Below are 12,421 nucleotides of genomic sequence, written 5' to 3' on the forward strand. Positions count from 1 at the left end.
GCAAATATTTTTGCGACGAGCAGGCGGCATGCATGTTCTTCCTCTTTATTGCAGCACTCACTCGTGGCTAACATGATAGAAGCATGCACAAGCATATGTAGATCTGATTGATTTGGACTCTTCATCACCGGATCAATAGGAAATGTGTGGAAGATCAATCGAATCAAAAGACACAGAAAGAAAGAACCTTTAATACATATCTACAAAAGAAGTACAAGTAGAACACATGCCCTGCGTAGCAGTGACGTGAGCGACAGGAAGAAAAAAGACCGTCAAGTCTCAGACTTGATTGATTGGGGTCAAAAGGCGTGAAAAAGGAAACTCGTGGTAGATGAAAATCTAGAAAAGCCGTCTGTCCCGGGCGTACGTCGTATGGCGTGTAGGAAAGAGAACCAACCCCCACCCCCTGAACCGGAGACCAACCAACCATCCAACCAAATTTCCTCTTGACAAACGACGAAGAGGAACTCGCACACGGTATCAAGATACGTCGTCCAAGGCATGACACATACACATACCCTCTTCTTTCACACTACTCTCGAGGAACCTAAAGCCACCACACAGTCCTCAGCTCCTCCTGGCTTCATTCCGACTTGTGCCCGCCGCTGCCAACGCGGCCTTGGACAACGAGCACGCTGGCCCTGACGCCCTCGTCGCGGACGACCGTCTCGGCCAGCACGCCCAAGCAGCGCTGCGCCTCGACGTTGGCGTTTGTCTTTGCGCAGCCCTCGCGCCCCAGCACGCCGCTGCTGCCCAGGCTGCGCCCGACGACGATGAGGTCGCCCGCGTTGCGTGCGTTGCGGCCCATTTCGGAGCGCGCGCGCTCGACGGCCGAGCCGAGAGGGGTTGGGGTGGTGTCGGTTTCGAAGGCGACGCGCTCGGCGAGGCCGGCGGGGATGCTTTGGCGCAGCGACGCGAAGAAGGCTGCGTCGCGCTCGGGTGTCGGGACGCAAGTGGAGGATGCGAGCGCTTGTTTGCTCGCTGATGGGGTGGAAAGATTGTGTGGCGAGCTGATGCCGGACTCTGAGACGGGCTGATCAAAGTATCCGTCGGGCGCTTTGAAGTGCACAATGGTGGCCGTTACGTCTGGGTGCTCAGCGAGTTGAAGAACCAGACGGAGGGCAGCCCGGTCATCGGCACCGCCAAAGAATGGCAGGAAGACGTGATGTGAACGAGATGCCGAGGGGGCAGTCGTTGGGTTCTTGTCCACATTCGAACGGATGGAGTGCGCCGAGAGACGTCGTGTAAGTTTGCGGCGTTCAAACGGCGCAGATCCTCCGAACCCATTGTTGATAAAGACTGCAGCGTTGCAAGTTGAGCTGTTGAGAACAGTAGAGACAAAGGCACTGTAGGTGTCGGCAGAAAGCTTGTGTTGAACCGCGTCGTCAGAGATGACGGTCAACTCTGACATGTTGCCTGTCTCGCTCCAGGGGAGAATGATGAGGTCAGAAGCGTTATCGCCAGCCCTCGAGACCAAGACATCCGAGAAGGAGCCCTCAGGCACGACGTCCACTTCACCTGATATGGCCAAATTGTTTAGGTAGCCGAAAGTGCGGAAAGTGTTGACGACAGGATCGTGCTGGCCGAACTCGTCGGCCTCAGACACCCTCATGACGGTGGAAGTACGCTCAGTGAGCTCGAGAAGCCGCACACCGTGTGCCTTGATTGGTCTTTGCGGGAGAGGAGCCTCTTCAACCTCAGCGACGGGAGCCAGCTTGAGGGGATGGACCATCTTCTTGCCAAAGTTGGGCTGTCCGCCAAAGAGAGAAACGAAAGGCAAAAGAGCAGACATGTTGTCCAGGCGCAGGTAGACCAGAATGCGTTGGATTTTGGAGGCCTCAAGTTTCTCGTAGGCAAGGCTGTCACTGCCATCGTCCTTGTCACCAGTTTTGAGGGTTGCACCAGTGTCCCAGTCGATTTCGCCGCGCTTCCAGGCATCCAGCTTCTTCTGGTACCAGGGAGGGTACAGCCACATGGTCAAGGGAGTGGTCATGAAGGTGGTGATCAAGGCCATGACGACAAAGATGGTAAATGTCCGCTGGCTAAGGATCTTGGCTTGCAGTCCAATGTTCTGTAAAGGTTAGCATCATCACTGTGGCCCGAATTCCAAGACGACTTACCAGTACAATCAGTTCCACCAAGCCCTTGCAACTCATCAGAGAGCCGATGGTCAAACTCTCCCTCCACACCAGACCACAGCAACGTGCGGCCAGAGCAGCACCCACAAACTTTCCAAAGAAGGCAACAGCAATGACGCCAACCACGTAGCCCCAGGTGAGACCAGTGTCGAGGAGTCCCAGGTTGGTGTTGAGACCAGAAAGCGCAAAGTAAAGCGGGAGGAAAAGGGCGCTGACAACATCCTCAATCTTTTCCGTGACCTTGATTGCGAAGCCACCCTCGTGCGGACAAATCAGCCCGATCATGAAGGCGCCGAAAATGGGGTGGACTCCGATGATGCCGGTGAAGAAAGCAGAAGTCAAAGTCAACAGCAACGTGACGACGATAACAAATTCACTGGGGCCATCCTGGAGAGAGCGAGTCCTTCTCAAAAACCACATGAAGGCAGGACGGATGGCGTAGGCCAGGAACAGAGAGTAGCCAAGACAGACGAGGAGCACCCACAGGGCGGTGAGACCAGAGCCAGCGTTGACAAGGGCCACACACAATGCAAGCAAAATCCACCCTGGATTTAAGTTAGCTCGGACAGCGGGGTGGTGTTGAGGATGGACATTTAGACGCACCAACGACGTCATTTCCGACTCCTGCCGAGAGCACAATGATACCGACTGGAGTCATGAGCAGTTTCAACTCGGTTAAGATTCTGCACAAAACGGGAAAGGCCTGGTTGTCGATCAGCATGCCGCTCGCGTAACTTGGACCATTGGGAGAAGAGCAGGGCCATGAACCCACCGTAATTGCCATTGCGACACCGATGAAGAGCAAAAAGACTCCAAAATCGACCGGCACGACGCCTTTTTCGGAGTTGAAGTCGTGGTAGAGACCATATGATATACCCGCACCGAGACCAAACGGAAGTGCCATGCCGGCCAAACCCACGCTCAGGGCGATTTTCCAATTGCTGACCAGGAAGCGTAGGTCGACCTCGAGACCAACGAGGAAGAGGAACAGGACGAGACCGATATTGGCGACGAGGGTCAAGTTGGGCATTGAAGCCGTGGGAAAGATGGTCTCGGTGAAGTCTGGTATTTGGCCCATGACCGAGGGCCCAAGCAAGATACCACCAATGACTTCGGCGATAACGCGCGGTTGGCGCAGTTTTGCAAGGGGCCAGTGAAGCGCGCGGCAGAAGAGAATGATGATACCGGCCTGGGGCAGGACAAAGTTGTGGGTTAGCGAATGGCCATTGTTTGGGCCGCCAGATACGCACCTGGATGATGAAGATGATGATCGGGTCCTTTTTGTTGTAGTGCGTGGGATTGGCACCCTCAAGGATGCCACCCTGCGGGGCAGCCCTGTTGCTCGTGGCATTGCCGGTGGAGTTGGTCGACATGGCGGAGGGGGGGGGGAGGGGGAGGGGGAAAGAAGGGGTTCACCTGCGGGCCCAATGTCGCGGGGGAGGTGTTGGAGCATGAAGACGGAAGCTATATAGAGTGAACATGTCCAGGCGGGCAGGTTGGAGTCAGGCGGAGAGCATCTGACGGGCTGACAGCCAGAGCAACAAGCCCAGAGGCTCGGCGGGCATGAACAAGGTCGAGGCTTGGTCTTTTGGCTGAATGGGATTGGCCATGGCTGACTCGAGATCGGGGGGTCAATGGGTGAAGGCAAAGCCACAGTCGAGGGCAGTCGAGGGCAGTTGAGAGAACGCGCTTAGGTTTAGGTTGTTGTGTCTGTCTGGGCTCTCTCTTCCTTTGACCACGCGCGCGCCGTTTGCGTTGAGTGCCAATCATCTTCACACACATGCCTCTCACCGCACAATGCAAACTCTATCGCTTGTCTTTGGCTTTACGTCGCTGCGTGTTTCAACTGCTTCTGAAGTCATTTGACCATTGCTTGCTCTCTCTCTCTCTCTCTCTCTCTCTCTCTGCGCCTAATCCATTCATCCCTGCCGCCCGTCGTCGCCAATCGTCATCGGGAAATTCAACCACCAAGCGAATCATCCCCCATGCTCCATCGGGGCCGGTACCTTTGAGCGCCCGTCGACGGCGTTGAAGCTAAAATCATGTACCGACCCGACTGACCTTGGCGCATCCAACGAACCATCCAGGCCCCTATCCATCTCTGCGTGAAGGATTCGCTCTCTGTCGACCTCACCGACTTCGGTTCTGCCGAAACATGTCCAGCTACACTTGTCGCCCTCATCGTGCGAGATACACAGACATATTATTTGCTTGGCTACAGATCATGTCGGGCAGGCCATCCGTCCAAAATACCAATACCCGCGTCTAGCGCAGCGGCACGGCTGGTAATCTGCACTGATGGATGGAGCATCGCCCTTCATCACGTTTCTCACCCACCTGAACAACCCACCTAGCCTCTCTCATCTCAAATCCTTCCCGTCTCCATCCATGGCAATCATCAGATGGTCTTCGCTCGCCTAGCCAAGCACCGTGCTTGCCCCTCACGTCGCCCTCCAACATGTCAGCTCTCGCCAATCACACCTACGGCGCTGCATCGACCTTGCAAGACGTGTCATGCTGTTCCGAGTCTATATGCACTCAAGGAGTATCCTACGACGAAAAAGAAGCAACCCCAAAAATTGGACACCGAGTCCATGGAACAGCCGAACAGCCACAAATGGCGCTCTCGACCCCTCTCCTGAGAGTGCCTTGCCAATCATCGGCCCCAGGCGCCAAACAGCCCTACAGAGCTTCGTCCAAAGTTCCCCTATCGCTCCACCAGGCTTCCTCGAGCACGTACACTGGCCGCGGCGCACGCCATCGCCGCCAAGTGGGCTAGCCTCCCAACCTCACACCCTCTCAGCAGACCACGCTAGCTAACTAAGTGGCAGGGCTGGGCGGCAGCGGGGCGCCCCTCTCCCAGGCAGAGTTGGGGACCGAGTCCAACTCGAACATGAGCTCCGCTCCGTGCGCGAAGACATCTTCCCACGTGAGCCAGTTCTGAGTCCACGGATTCCCATTGACACTGAGGCTCTGCACAAACCACTTGCCCGACTGCACTTGGTCGTCGTGACCCACGTTGGTCGACACGTTGAGGAAGCGTCCGCCGCCCAACGCCACGCTGACGTTTGCAAACCACGGGCTACCGATCAGAAACGTCGTCTGTCCTGTCAACGGGTACAAGCCAAGCATGTTCCACAGGAGCCAGCTCTGCATGGCACCTGCGTCGCTGTTGCCAGGAAGAGCCGACGGGCCTGTGCCGTACGAATTTTGCGCAATGGCTCGGATGCGCGCCACGGTGCGGTGTTGGGCGCCAGCAAAGTTGTAGAGGTAGGGCGTCGTGAAGCCCGGCTCGTTGGCGACGTTGTAGATGCCGCCGTCGAAGAACTTGTCGAGGCGCGCGGCGAAGGCGGCTGGTCCGCCACTCAGCGATATCAGCTGCGCCGCGTCGTGGTGCGCGTTGAAGCTGTACGTCCACGCATTGTCTTCGTAGTAAGCGTCGGGCCAGTAGCATCCACCGCACGAGTCGGGGTCTTGCGAGAGAAAGGAGCCATTTCCCGCGCGAGGAACCACAAAGCCCGACTCGTTTAGCGTGCTGCTGTGCGCAGAAGGGTTCCAGTGGTTGCGCCAATTCTGGCTGCGGTTCAAGAAGACAGACGGCGAATCAAGCTCGCTGTCGTTCATGCCGTTCAGCACTTGGTAAACTGCAAAATCGTTGACGCTGTATTCCACAGCCCGGGATACAGCGCGCGAAAAACTAGGCGTGATGTAGCCGTACTTGAGCCAGTCAGGCAGCGCGCCGCGGCCCTCTTTCGTCGACGAGATGTCGGGTGCCGTCAAAGGATCATAAGACGGAGCGGGTACCGTTTTGGCGTCAGCCAACATGGCTTCTGGGAAAAAGGTGAGCAAAACAGCCGGCAATACTTTCTGGGTCACAACATACCGATTCCGTCAAACCAATCCACCTGCCCCCTGACTCCTTTGACGTACGCGTCGGCAAGCACATTGTCCGCGTTGGACCCTCCCTGGACGCGGCCATTGTAGTTGGACGAGCGCGCATCCGGGAGAAAGCCATCGTGTCGCCAAATGTCAATGAAAGAGCGAATCTGCTCCTCGTACGCCTCGGGTTGCAAGATGTGCATCAGCGGCGTTGTGCAGCGGAAAAGATCCCACAGCGTGAACCAGTCGTCGTAGTACGGCTCAGTCGACTCCCAGTGCGGATTCTCGCCAGTACGGTTCGACGGGAGCAGGTGCACGCCATAGAGGCTCGAGTACAGCTGCGTCAGCAGTGTCGCGTTGGTCTCGGTTGTCGTCACTTTGGAAAAGACGTTGCTCGTCCACGTCTCTTGAGCTTGCTGCACCAACTCGGAGAGCGTCGTTGAGGCGGGTATCTCGCCGTCGATATGGCTGCAGGCCCGCTCAGAAGAGAGGAAGGATATTCCGACTCTTGACACGACGTGTGACTCGTTGAAGCTGAAGACGCCTCCGACTCTTTGCGTGCCGGATACAGAGTCATGCGCACCATACTCCCAAATTCTCGTCCCATTTCCGGAAAACGTCTTTCGGCTGCGCGGGGTCTTGTCGAATCTGCCACAAAAGTGGATGGTCCAATCTGGCGCTTCGGACTGTCAGTTGGTGCAACAAAGACATGGCAAGCTTTCCATACATAGGTTCCATCCTCCATTGTAAGTCCCATTTCCTTCATAATGGCCATCGTCAAAGACTTGAAAGCTTCCTCCAGAGTAGTGCTGCTCCCAGCCGAGTCCGCGATACGAAGGCAGCACGTGAGAGACGTCAACGACGACATTGGCCACGGAGCTTTCTGGAAACTGATACTGGTAGAGGCCAGCATGGTTCGTTGCGGCCAGCTGGACGACGACGGCATTCGAGAGCTCGGTCCGGTAGTATCCCACCTGCGCCTGGTCGGGCACGCGCCTGGATACCGCCAGCTCCGCGGCCAGCGGGTTGGAAATGTTGCCGACGACTGGCAGCTGCGAAACGACGCCGTACTTTGGCGCTCCTCCCGTGCCGGACTCGTGCATCATGCTGAAGCCCGTCACGTTGCCGCTAGGCAGGTAGCCCGAATAGGCGTCGGTGGTCCCTGAGGAGACGTCGATGCCCAGCTTGACCATGGAGAAGGGAGCTATGGGACGCCATGGTCAGAATATCCGGGGAGTTCCAAGTAGGATAATTGGTAGAGACGCACCAGGGACGACGCCGGGGAAGACATTGCCGCCATTTTCGGATCCAAAGCTGGGTGCGTCAGTACGTCATTTTCTGTGGTGGTTTGGTTCGGGTTGGTTCCCGCGGCCAACGCAAGGCTCCTGCACGGCATGCGGCAAACACGAGTATATATATACTCACAATGGATCGACGTATTGAGTATAATTTACATTTGAGGCTGTCGTCGCGGCCAGCGCCCCTGCCGAGCCGAGCGCCAGAACAATCATTTGACGACGCACAGCTGGAAGAAGCAGCATCGTGAATCAGCTACCATGCAGTGAAGAGGCTCAGATTCAAGGGGAAGAATGAGGAGCATAAGAGGGCCGCAGTCAGAGGGACCGGGACCTCGCAGGACTAGACTCACGTGGGAAGAGGACCGATAGGGATCAAAATAAACACAAGAATGGCCAAAAACGCCAGGTCGGCGAGCGGCTTGTGTGCGGAAGGCACGGCAGGGTGCAGGCTTAAGCTTTGGAGGCCATGGTTCTTTTTTTGGGGAGTGGTTTGGGGGATGTGCCATATGTAAGTGAGAACGAGTCTAGGGAAGTTTGACGGCAGGAGTCGACCGCGGGCCCCGCGTGTGCTCATCGACGCACCATAGCAGGTCGTGTGGTGGGGCGCCCCTTGACTGAAAGAAACGACACGGGGAGCAGCTGCTGGAAGAGGACTGAAGGTGTGGTTCTGGCAGTCGGACGTATCGTATCACAGGGGGGCTGCGAGCACAGCGTGGACATTTGGACAAGGGCGAGCGGAGTGAGCGACGGACGGACAGACACAGTGACGGTTCCACCTTGGACGACCACGGACAGCAGTACAGATCCGATGCAAATCTTTCCTTCGAGATGATGGCAGTGATGTCGTCAACCGACTGCGGTGGAGCAGTGGATTCGGGGCGTGCGGGCGGCCACGCTTCGACCATGAGCCGTCTCATTGGCGTTCCTGAGCCATGCAGTGCAGTGCAGTGCAGTGCCGTGCCGTGCTTGTGAGAACGAACATGCATGGAGGAACAAGAACATGAAGCAAGTCCATCATCCCTCGTGTGCCGCTGTTGACCACCACCCGCACAATAACAACAACAACAATAACGCAGGAACGTGATCCCTTGGTCGCCAATCGATGTGACAGGACGTGAGAAGACGGTGGTGGGTCAGTTGGTGGTCGAGAGGGTCTAGGGTCACCGAGCTCGCGCACTGATCGACTGACGCCCATAGCAACTTTTTTTTTTTTTTTTTAAACATAACCAACGGCCCCAGATCAGCATCTTTTTCCTACTCCTTCAGCAAACACCACATGGCATCCACAATGGATTTCCAACGTCCGTCATTTCTCGCCTCAATTTGACCATCGCACCAACTCGGCCCGTGAAGCTAAAATTGTCAATTTGTACTTGCATCCATCGAAATCCATCAGAGTTTCCTGTCTCCCACGAGCCCATCGACCTGGACCGAGCCCTCGCTCCCGTTGCGGCTGTCCTTGCTCTTCCTCCGAAGCTCTTGGCCCCAGTTGTCGAGGTTGACGACGATCGGATTCCGCCCGCCGCGCGCAACAACCCACACGACGTCCTCGTCGCTGTCGTTGACTTCTTGGTGCTGCGAAAAGGCCGGGATCAGCGCAAAATCGCCCGGTGCCAGCTCCTGACGCGTCCGTCCGTTGTCGCTCAAGATGGACCCTCGCCCTTTGACGGCGTAAATGATGGTGTCTGTCGACCGTTAGCGTGGCGCCGGTGCGGGTGCGGGTGACACGCGACACTGACCCTCGGCGCCGTGGTGGTGCACTGCTGATGACGTGTGGGGTTTTGCAACAGTGACTAAGGTAGTCGGAATGTCAGCCATCGCTTCATCTCTTTTCCCTTCTGTCAAATCTACCGTAGAAACTGCTTACTTGTGCCGCACACCTGATCCGACATATCCTCGATTGCGTTCCACCGAGTGATGCCCTCAGTCTGGGCCTTGCTCTCCCGGAGAGAATCTGCCTTGACAACCTTGACAGCTCCGGCGCGCACCATCTTGATCAAGGAGCGACTGATTTTCTGATTCGACGAGCAGGAAGACGGACGGAGATCGGACAGCCGACAACAAGCCCAGAGCTTCGCCAAAAAGGAGGGGGCAGAGCAATCCGCTAGAGGATTTCAAGCCTGGCAAGCGGCACGACTTTATAACCACCCGCGCAGCCGCAAAACGCAAACCCGTCAATGGCACAGCTCAAGGTTCACCAGAGCAAAGCAGCTAGTCGCCAAAGAGAGCGGCCAATGCCCGGGTCCAACCGCCCCAGCCGTTCAGGGAGCTCATGCTTCCCCACACTCCGTCGCGTCCCCTCGACGTCATCCCGTGCGGGCAGTCCCGCGGTCATCCTTGCCAGGTCGGGATTTTACGGGCATCAAGGGCCCAGTTAGACTCGGCCAGAGGGCTTCATTGGACGTCTACCTGCGCACCAGACTCTGTGGAAAGAGGGGAAGAGAGATGGAGTGTAGGCTTGTGGATTCTGATCATGCCTGGTCGTTTCCGCTATCCCGTCGATGCACGCGACGAATCAACACAAACGCTGCGCCTCCTGCATGCGCCCTCCCCCTTCGACGCGTGGAGGAGCCGAGCAAAGCGGTGGCAGGATTCTGCCAGCGGCATCCACGGAGCCTTGAGTATATTCAAAGGCGGTAGCGTCGTCCGTCCAGCCTGGTTCAAGACAAGCGCCGTTTCCTTGTCGCTGCAACTACGTCCAAAGCACCGGCGATAGTCTGCCGCTCTGCATCTGCCTATCGAGGCCCTTATTGTTTCGAGCCCGACCGGTCAGTACGTGGGCCCAGGCCAGAAAGAAACTACCGCGCATACATACAGACATTGCAGAGCGCTCGCATTCGGGCTATGGCCATCACCATGCGCAGCAGCAGCAGCAGCAGCAGCAGCAGCAGCGTACCAGCGTTTCAATCGTGCGTGAGGCGGAAAATCGCAGCGCGCCCTCCAACCTTGTGGGTTTTCCCGTGTGCTTCCAGTTCGCAGCCTTAGTCGAGGGCCAAAGACCATAAGTACCCTATGCGACAGTCTCGTTTTCGGGTTTGTTTCGCTCGCTGTGCGTCGCATTGCATCTTCTGTTTTGTTCCCTCATCCTGAGAAAGCAGTAGCCGGAAATCCGCAAATCCGGCCCTCAGCCCCATTCACTGTCGTCAGAGTCAAGGCAGCAACAAGGCCCATTTCCCTTTTCTTTTCTTCTTTCTTTTCTAGAAACCCATCTCCCGTCTTCTGTTTTGTCGTTCTGGGGTTTCAAAAGATTTGCCGCCGAGTCGTTATGCATTTTTCCACGATGAAGTTCTTCGTCCGAGTATGACCCCCTTCCACCCCCTTCCAGCCCAAGCACACACGCAATGCTTCTCGTCCACATGCACAGCAGCACCTTTTGCTCTCTGCTGACCAAGAACCCAAACTCAGCCCTCTGCCGAATCAGACTCGCAACCAATCCGCATCCGGCGCAACCGGCTCATCAAGTCCAAATCAACATCGACAACCCTTACGACCACGTCAACAACGACGACATGCTCCAAGCCCTCGTCGCCCTCTTCTTGCCCCAAAATCATCTCCCGGCCGCGGCAGACGTCGCCCGTCTCCTCTTGCTCGCGCAGCAGCAGCAGCAGCAGCAGCAGCAACTCCTCATCCTCATCCTCCTGCTGCACGCTATGCTACTCGCCCGCTCTCCTCCCCTGCCCCTCGCCTTCGGTCCCGCTATATCGCCCCGACGGCTCTTTCCCGTCGTCATCGTATGCCCGCCGCCGCTGCACCGACCGCGACCGCTCGCTCGGCACCTTCGCCATCAAAAAGTACGCCTGTCCGCCGGCGTACGCTGATAGTGTCGGCGGCGGCGGCAGCAGCAGCAGCACCAACCTCGGCGTCGGCGTCAACGTGACGATCAACAACAGCAACAGCAGCAGCAGCACTAGCAGCAGCACTAGCAGTTGCAGCTCGGAGCGTCGCCGCGTCCCGCGCGACTGCGCGCCCCCGCCGCCGTACACGTACGCATATGTCGGCGCCGCGTCGTCGTACGGCAGCAGCGGCGGCGCCCGGAGCAGCAGCGGTCACAGCCACAGTCACAACCACAACCACGGCCACAGACACGCACACCATCGCCACTCGTTCCCGCTGCGTGGCAGCGGCAGCGGCAGCCGGCATCAGCATCAGCACCAGCACCGGCGCTTCATCGACGCCAACGACTGTGACACCGCCGCCGAGTGGGAAAAGCTAGTCGTGTGCGTCGAGGAAGAGGAGCAGCGGGCATCGCTCGATTTGGACGACGAGTTGAACGGCTGCGGCGACGATGACGACGACAACGATGACGATGTGGATGGCGGCTTGAGGTACGCCGCGGCGGCGGCGTGTATAGCTGGGGAAGGCGAGGGCGAGCGCGATGCCCTCGTCTCCGTGTCCGGGCGCGAGCGCGTCATGGTTGGTAGGGGTCGGGGCATGGTTTTGAGGAGGAGGTGCGGCGGCGGCGGCGGCGGAGGCGCAGCGGGAGGGAGTAGTAGGAGTAGGAGTACTGGTATTGGTGGTAGGACGGAGGGCGGAGGCTTGGGATGGGGTCGCGTTGTTTGGGGTGTTTGATGAGGCTTGCTGGCTGGTTTGGAGGCATTCGTTCCTTCATTGATTCATTCATTCATTGGGCTGGTCTTAGGTTGCTTCCTTGGTGTGTGTCAGTACATGCATGCATGCATGCATGACGACAGACAAGAGATATGGATGGATGGATACAACCTAGGCACTGACAGACGGACGAATGGGCGTTTATGCATGGGGCTCTGTTTTGCTTTTGTTTGACGTCTTCCCCCTTTTTCTTTTCTTTCTTCCTTTCCCCCCCCCCCCCCCCCCCCCCCCTCTTCCCTCCCTCTCCCGCATTTGGATGGATACATTACGAGTTATGAAGCGATGAAGTTACGAAGATATGCACTTGGTGCCATCAAAGTTTGCCCCTTATACGTACGTAGTCCACCACGACGTATCGGACCGGCGCCCACCGTCAACTAACTCATCACCATCGTCGGGGTATGCAGACGTACGTCTGTAGAGCACTTGACGCATCTGACTTCCATTGGAGCAGTCTTCAGCTTCAATCCACTTCATATCACGCTTGAACAGTCATTC

At 57.2% G+C, this 12,421-nt stretch overlaps 4 protein-coding genes across 4 annotated transcripts; 1 reads left to right on the forward strand and 3 right to left on the reverse strand.

Annotated features, from left to right (window-relative positions):
• Nucleotides 1-89: 89 nt before the first annotated feature.
• On the reverse strand, nucleotides 90-3,839 carry IWZ02DRAFT_448945 (Sodium/hydrogen exchanger family-domain-containing protein). Its single transcript, XM_066767365.1, has 5 exons — nucleotides 3,389-3,839; nucleotides 2,911-3,327; nucleotides 2,742-2,841; nucleotides 2,121-2,683; nucleotides 90-2,071 (listed from the first exon to the last, which is right to left on the reverse strand). The coding sequence occupies exons 1-5, from the start codon at nucleotides 3,509-3,511 to the stop codon at nucleotides 584-586; spliced, it is 2,691 nt and encodes an 896-aa protein (XP_066623902.1). The 5' UTR covers nucleotides 3,512-3,839; the 3' UTR covers nucleotides 90-583.
• Nucleotides 3,840-4,958: 1,119 nt separating this feature from the next.
• Nucleotides 4,959-7,558, reverse strand: IWZ02DRAFT_489719 (putative alpha-1,2-mannosidase; the record flags this gene model as incomplete). Its single annotated transcript, XM_066769601.1, has 5 exons — nucleotides 4,959-5,968; nucleotides 6,022-6,696; nucleotides 6,745-7,221; nucleotides 7,285-7,331; nucleotides 7,443-7,558. 5 exons carry the CDS (start codon nucleotides 7,556-7,558, stop codon nucleotides 4,959-4,961), a joined length of 2,325 nt encoding a protein of 774 aa, XP_066623903.1.
• Nucleotides 7,559-8,504: 946 nt separating this feature from the next.
• Nucleotides 8,505-9,446, reverse strand: IWZ02DRAFT_234447 (uncharacterized protein). Its single transcript, XM_066762987.1, has 3 exons — nucleotides 9,183-9,446; nucleotides 9,055-9,108; nucleotides 8,505-9,000 (listed from the first exon to the last, which is right to left on the reverse strand). Exons 1-3 carry the CDS (start codon nucleotides 9,304-9,306, stop codon nucleotides 8,708-8,710), a joined length of 471 nt encoding a protein of 156 aa, XP_066623904.1. The 5' UTR covers nucleotides 9,307-9,446; the 3' UTR covers nucleotides 8,505-8,707.
• Nucleotides 9,447-10,183: 737 nt separating this feature from the next.
• Nucleotides 10,184-12,134, forward strand: IWZ02DRAFT_448955 (uncharacterized protein). The gene is made up of 2 exons (XM_066767366.1): nucleotides 10,184-10,613; nucleotides 10,721-12,134. The coding sequence occupies exons 1-2, from the start codon at nucleotides 10,581-10,583 to the stop codon at nucleotides 11,882-11,884; spliced, it is 1,197 nt and encodes a 398-aa protein (XP_066623905.1). The 5' UTR covers nucleotides 10,184-10,580; the 3' UTR covers nucleotides 11,885-12,134.
• The last annotated feature ends 287 nt before the right edge of the window (nucleotides 12,135-12,421 follow it).

The sequence above is a fragment of the Phyllosticta citriasiana genome (assembly GCF_038021145.1).
Source record: "Phyllosticta citriasiana strain CBS 120426 chromosome Unknown IWZ02scaffold_5, whole genome shotgun sequence".
Lineage (NCBI taxonomy): Eukaryota > Fungi > Ascomycota > Dothideomycetes > Botryosphaeriales > Phyllostictaceae > Phyllosticta > Phyllosticta citriasiana.

Coding starts and splice junctions, on each gene's coding strand:
- IWZ02DRAFT_234447 (XM_066762987.1), bottom strand. CDS start 9,306: ATGGTGCGCGCCGGAGCTGTCAAGGTTGTCAAGGCAGATTCTCTCCGG. Junction 9,109..9,182: donor GGATCAGGTGTGCGGCACAA/GTAAGCAGTTTC, acceptor CGACTACCTTAG/TCACTGTTGCAAAACCCCAC. Junction 9,001..9,054: donor GCACCACCACGGCGCCGAGG/GTCAGTGTCGCG, acceptor AACGGTCGACAG/ACACCATCATTTACGCCGTC.
- IWZ02DRAFT_448955 (XM_066767366.1), top strand. CDS start 10,581: ATGCATTTTTCCACGATGAAGTTCTTCGTCCGA. Junction 10,614..10,720: donor CGATGAAGTTCTTCGTCCGA/GTATGACCCCCT, acceptor ACCCAAACTCAG/CCCTCTGCCGAATCAGACTC.
- IWZ02DRAFT_448945 (XM_066767365.1), bottom strand. CDS start 3,511: ATGTCGACCAACTCCACCGGCAATGCCACGAGCAACAGGGCTGCCCCG. Junction 3,328..3,388: donor TCATCATCTTCATCATCCAG/GTGCGTATCTGG, acceptor GTCCTGCCCCAG/GCCGGTATCATCATTCTCTT. Junction 2,842..2,910: donor GTGTCGCAATGGCAATTACG/GTGGGTTCATGG, acceptor ATCGACAACCAG/GCCTTTCCCGTTTTGTGCAG.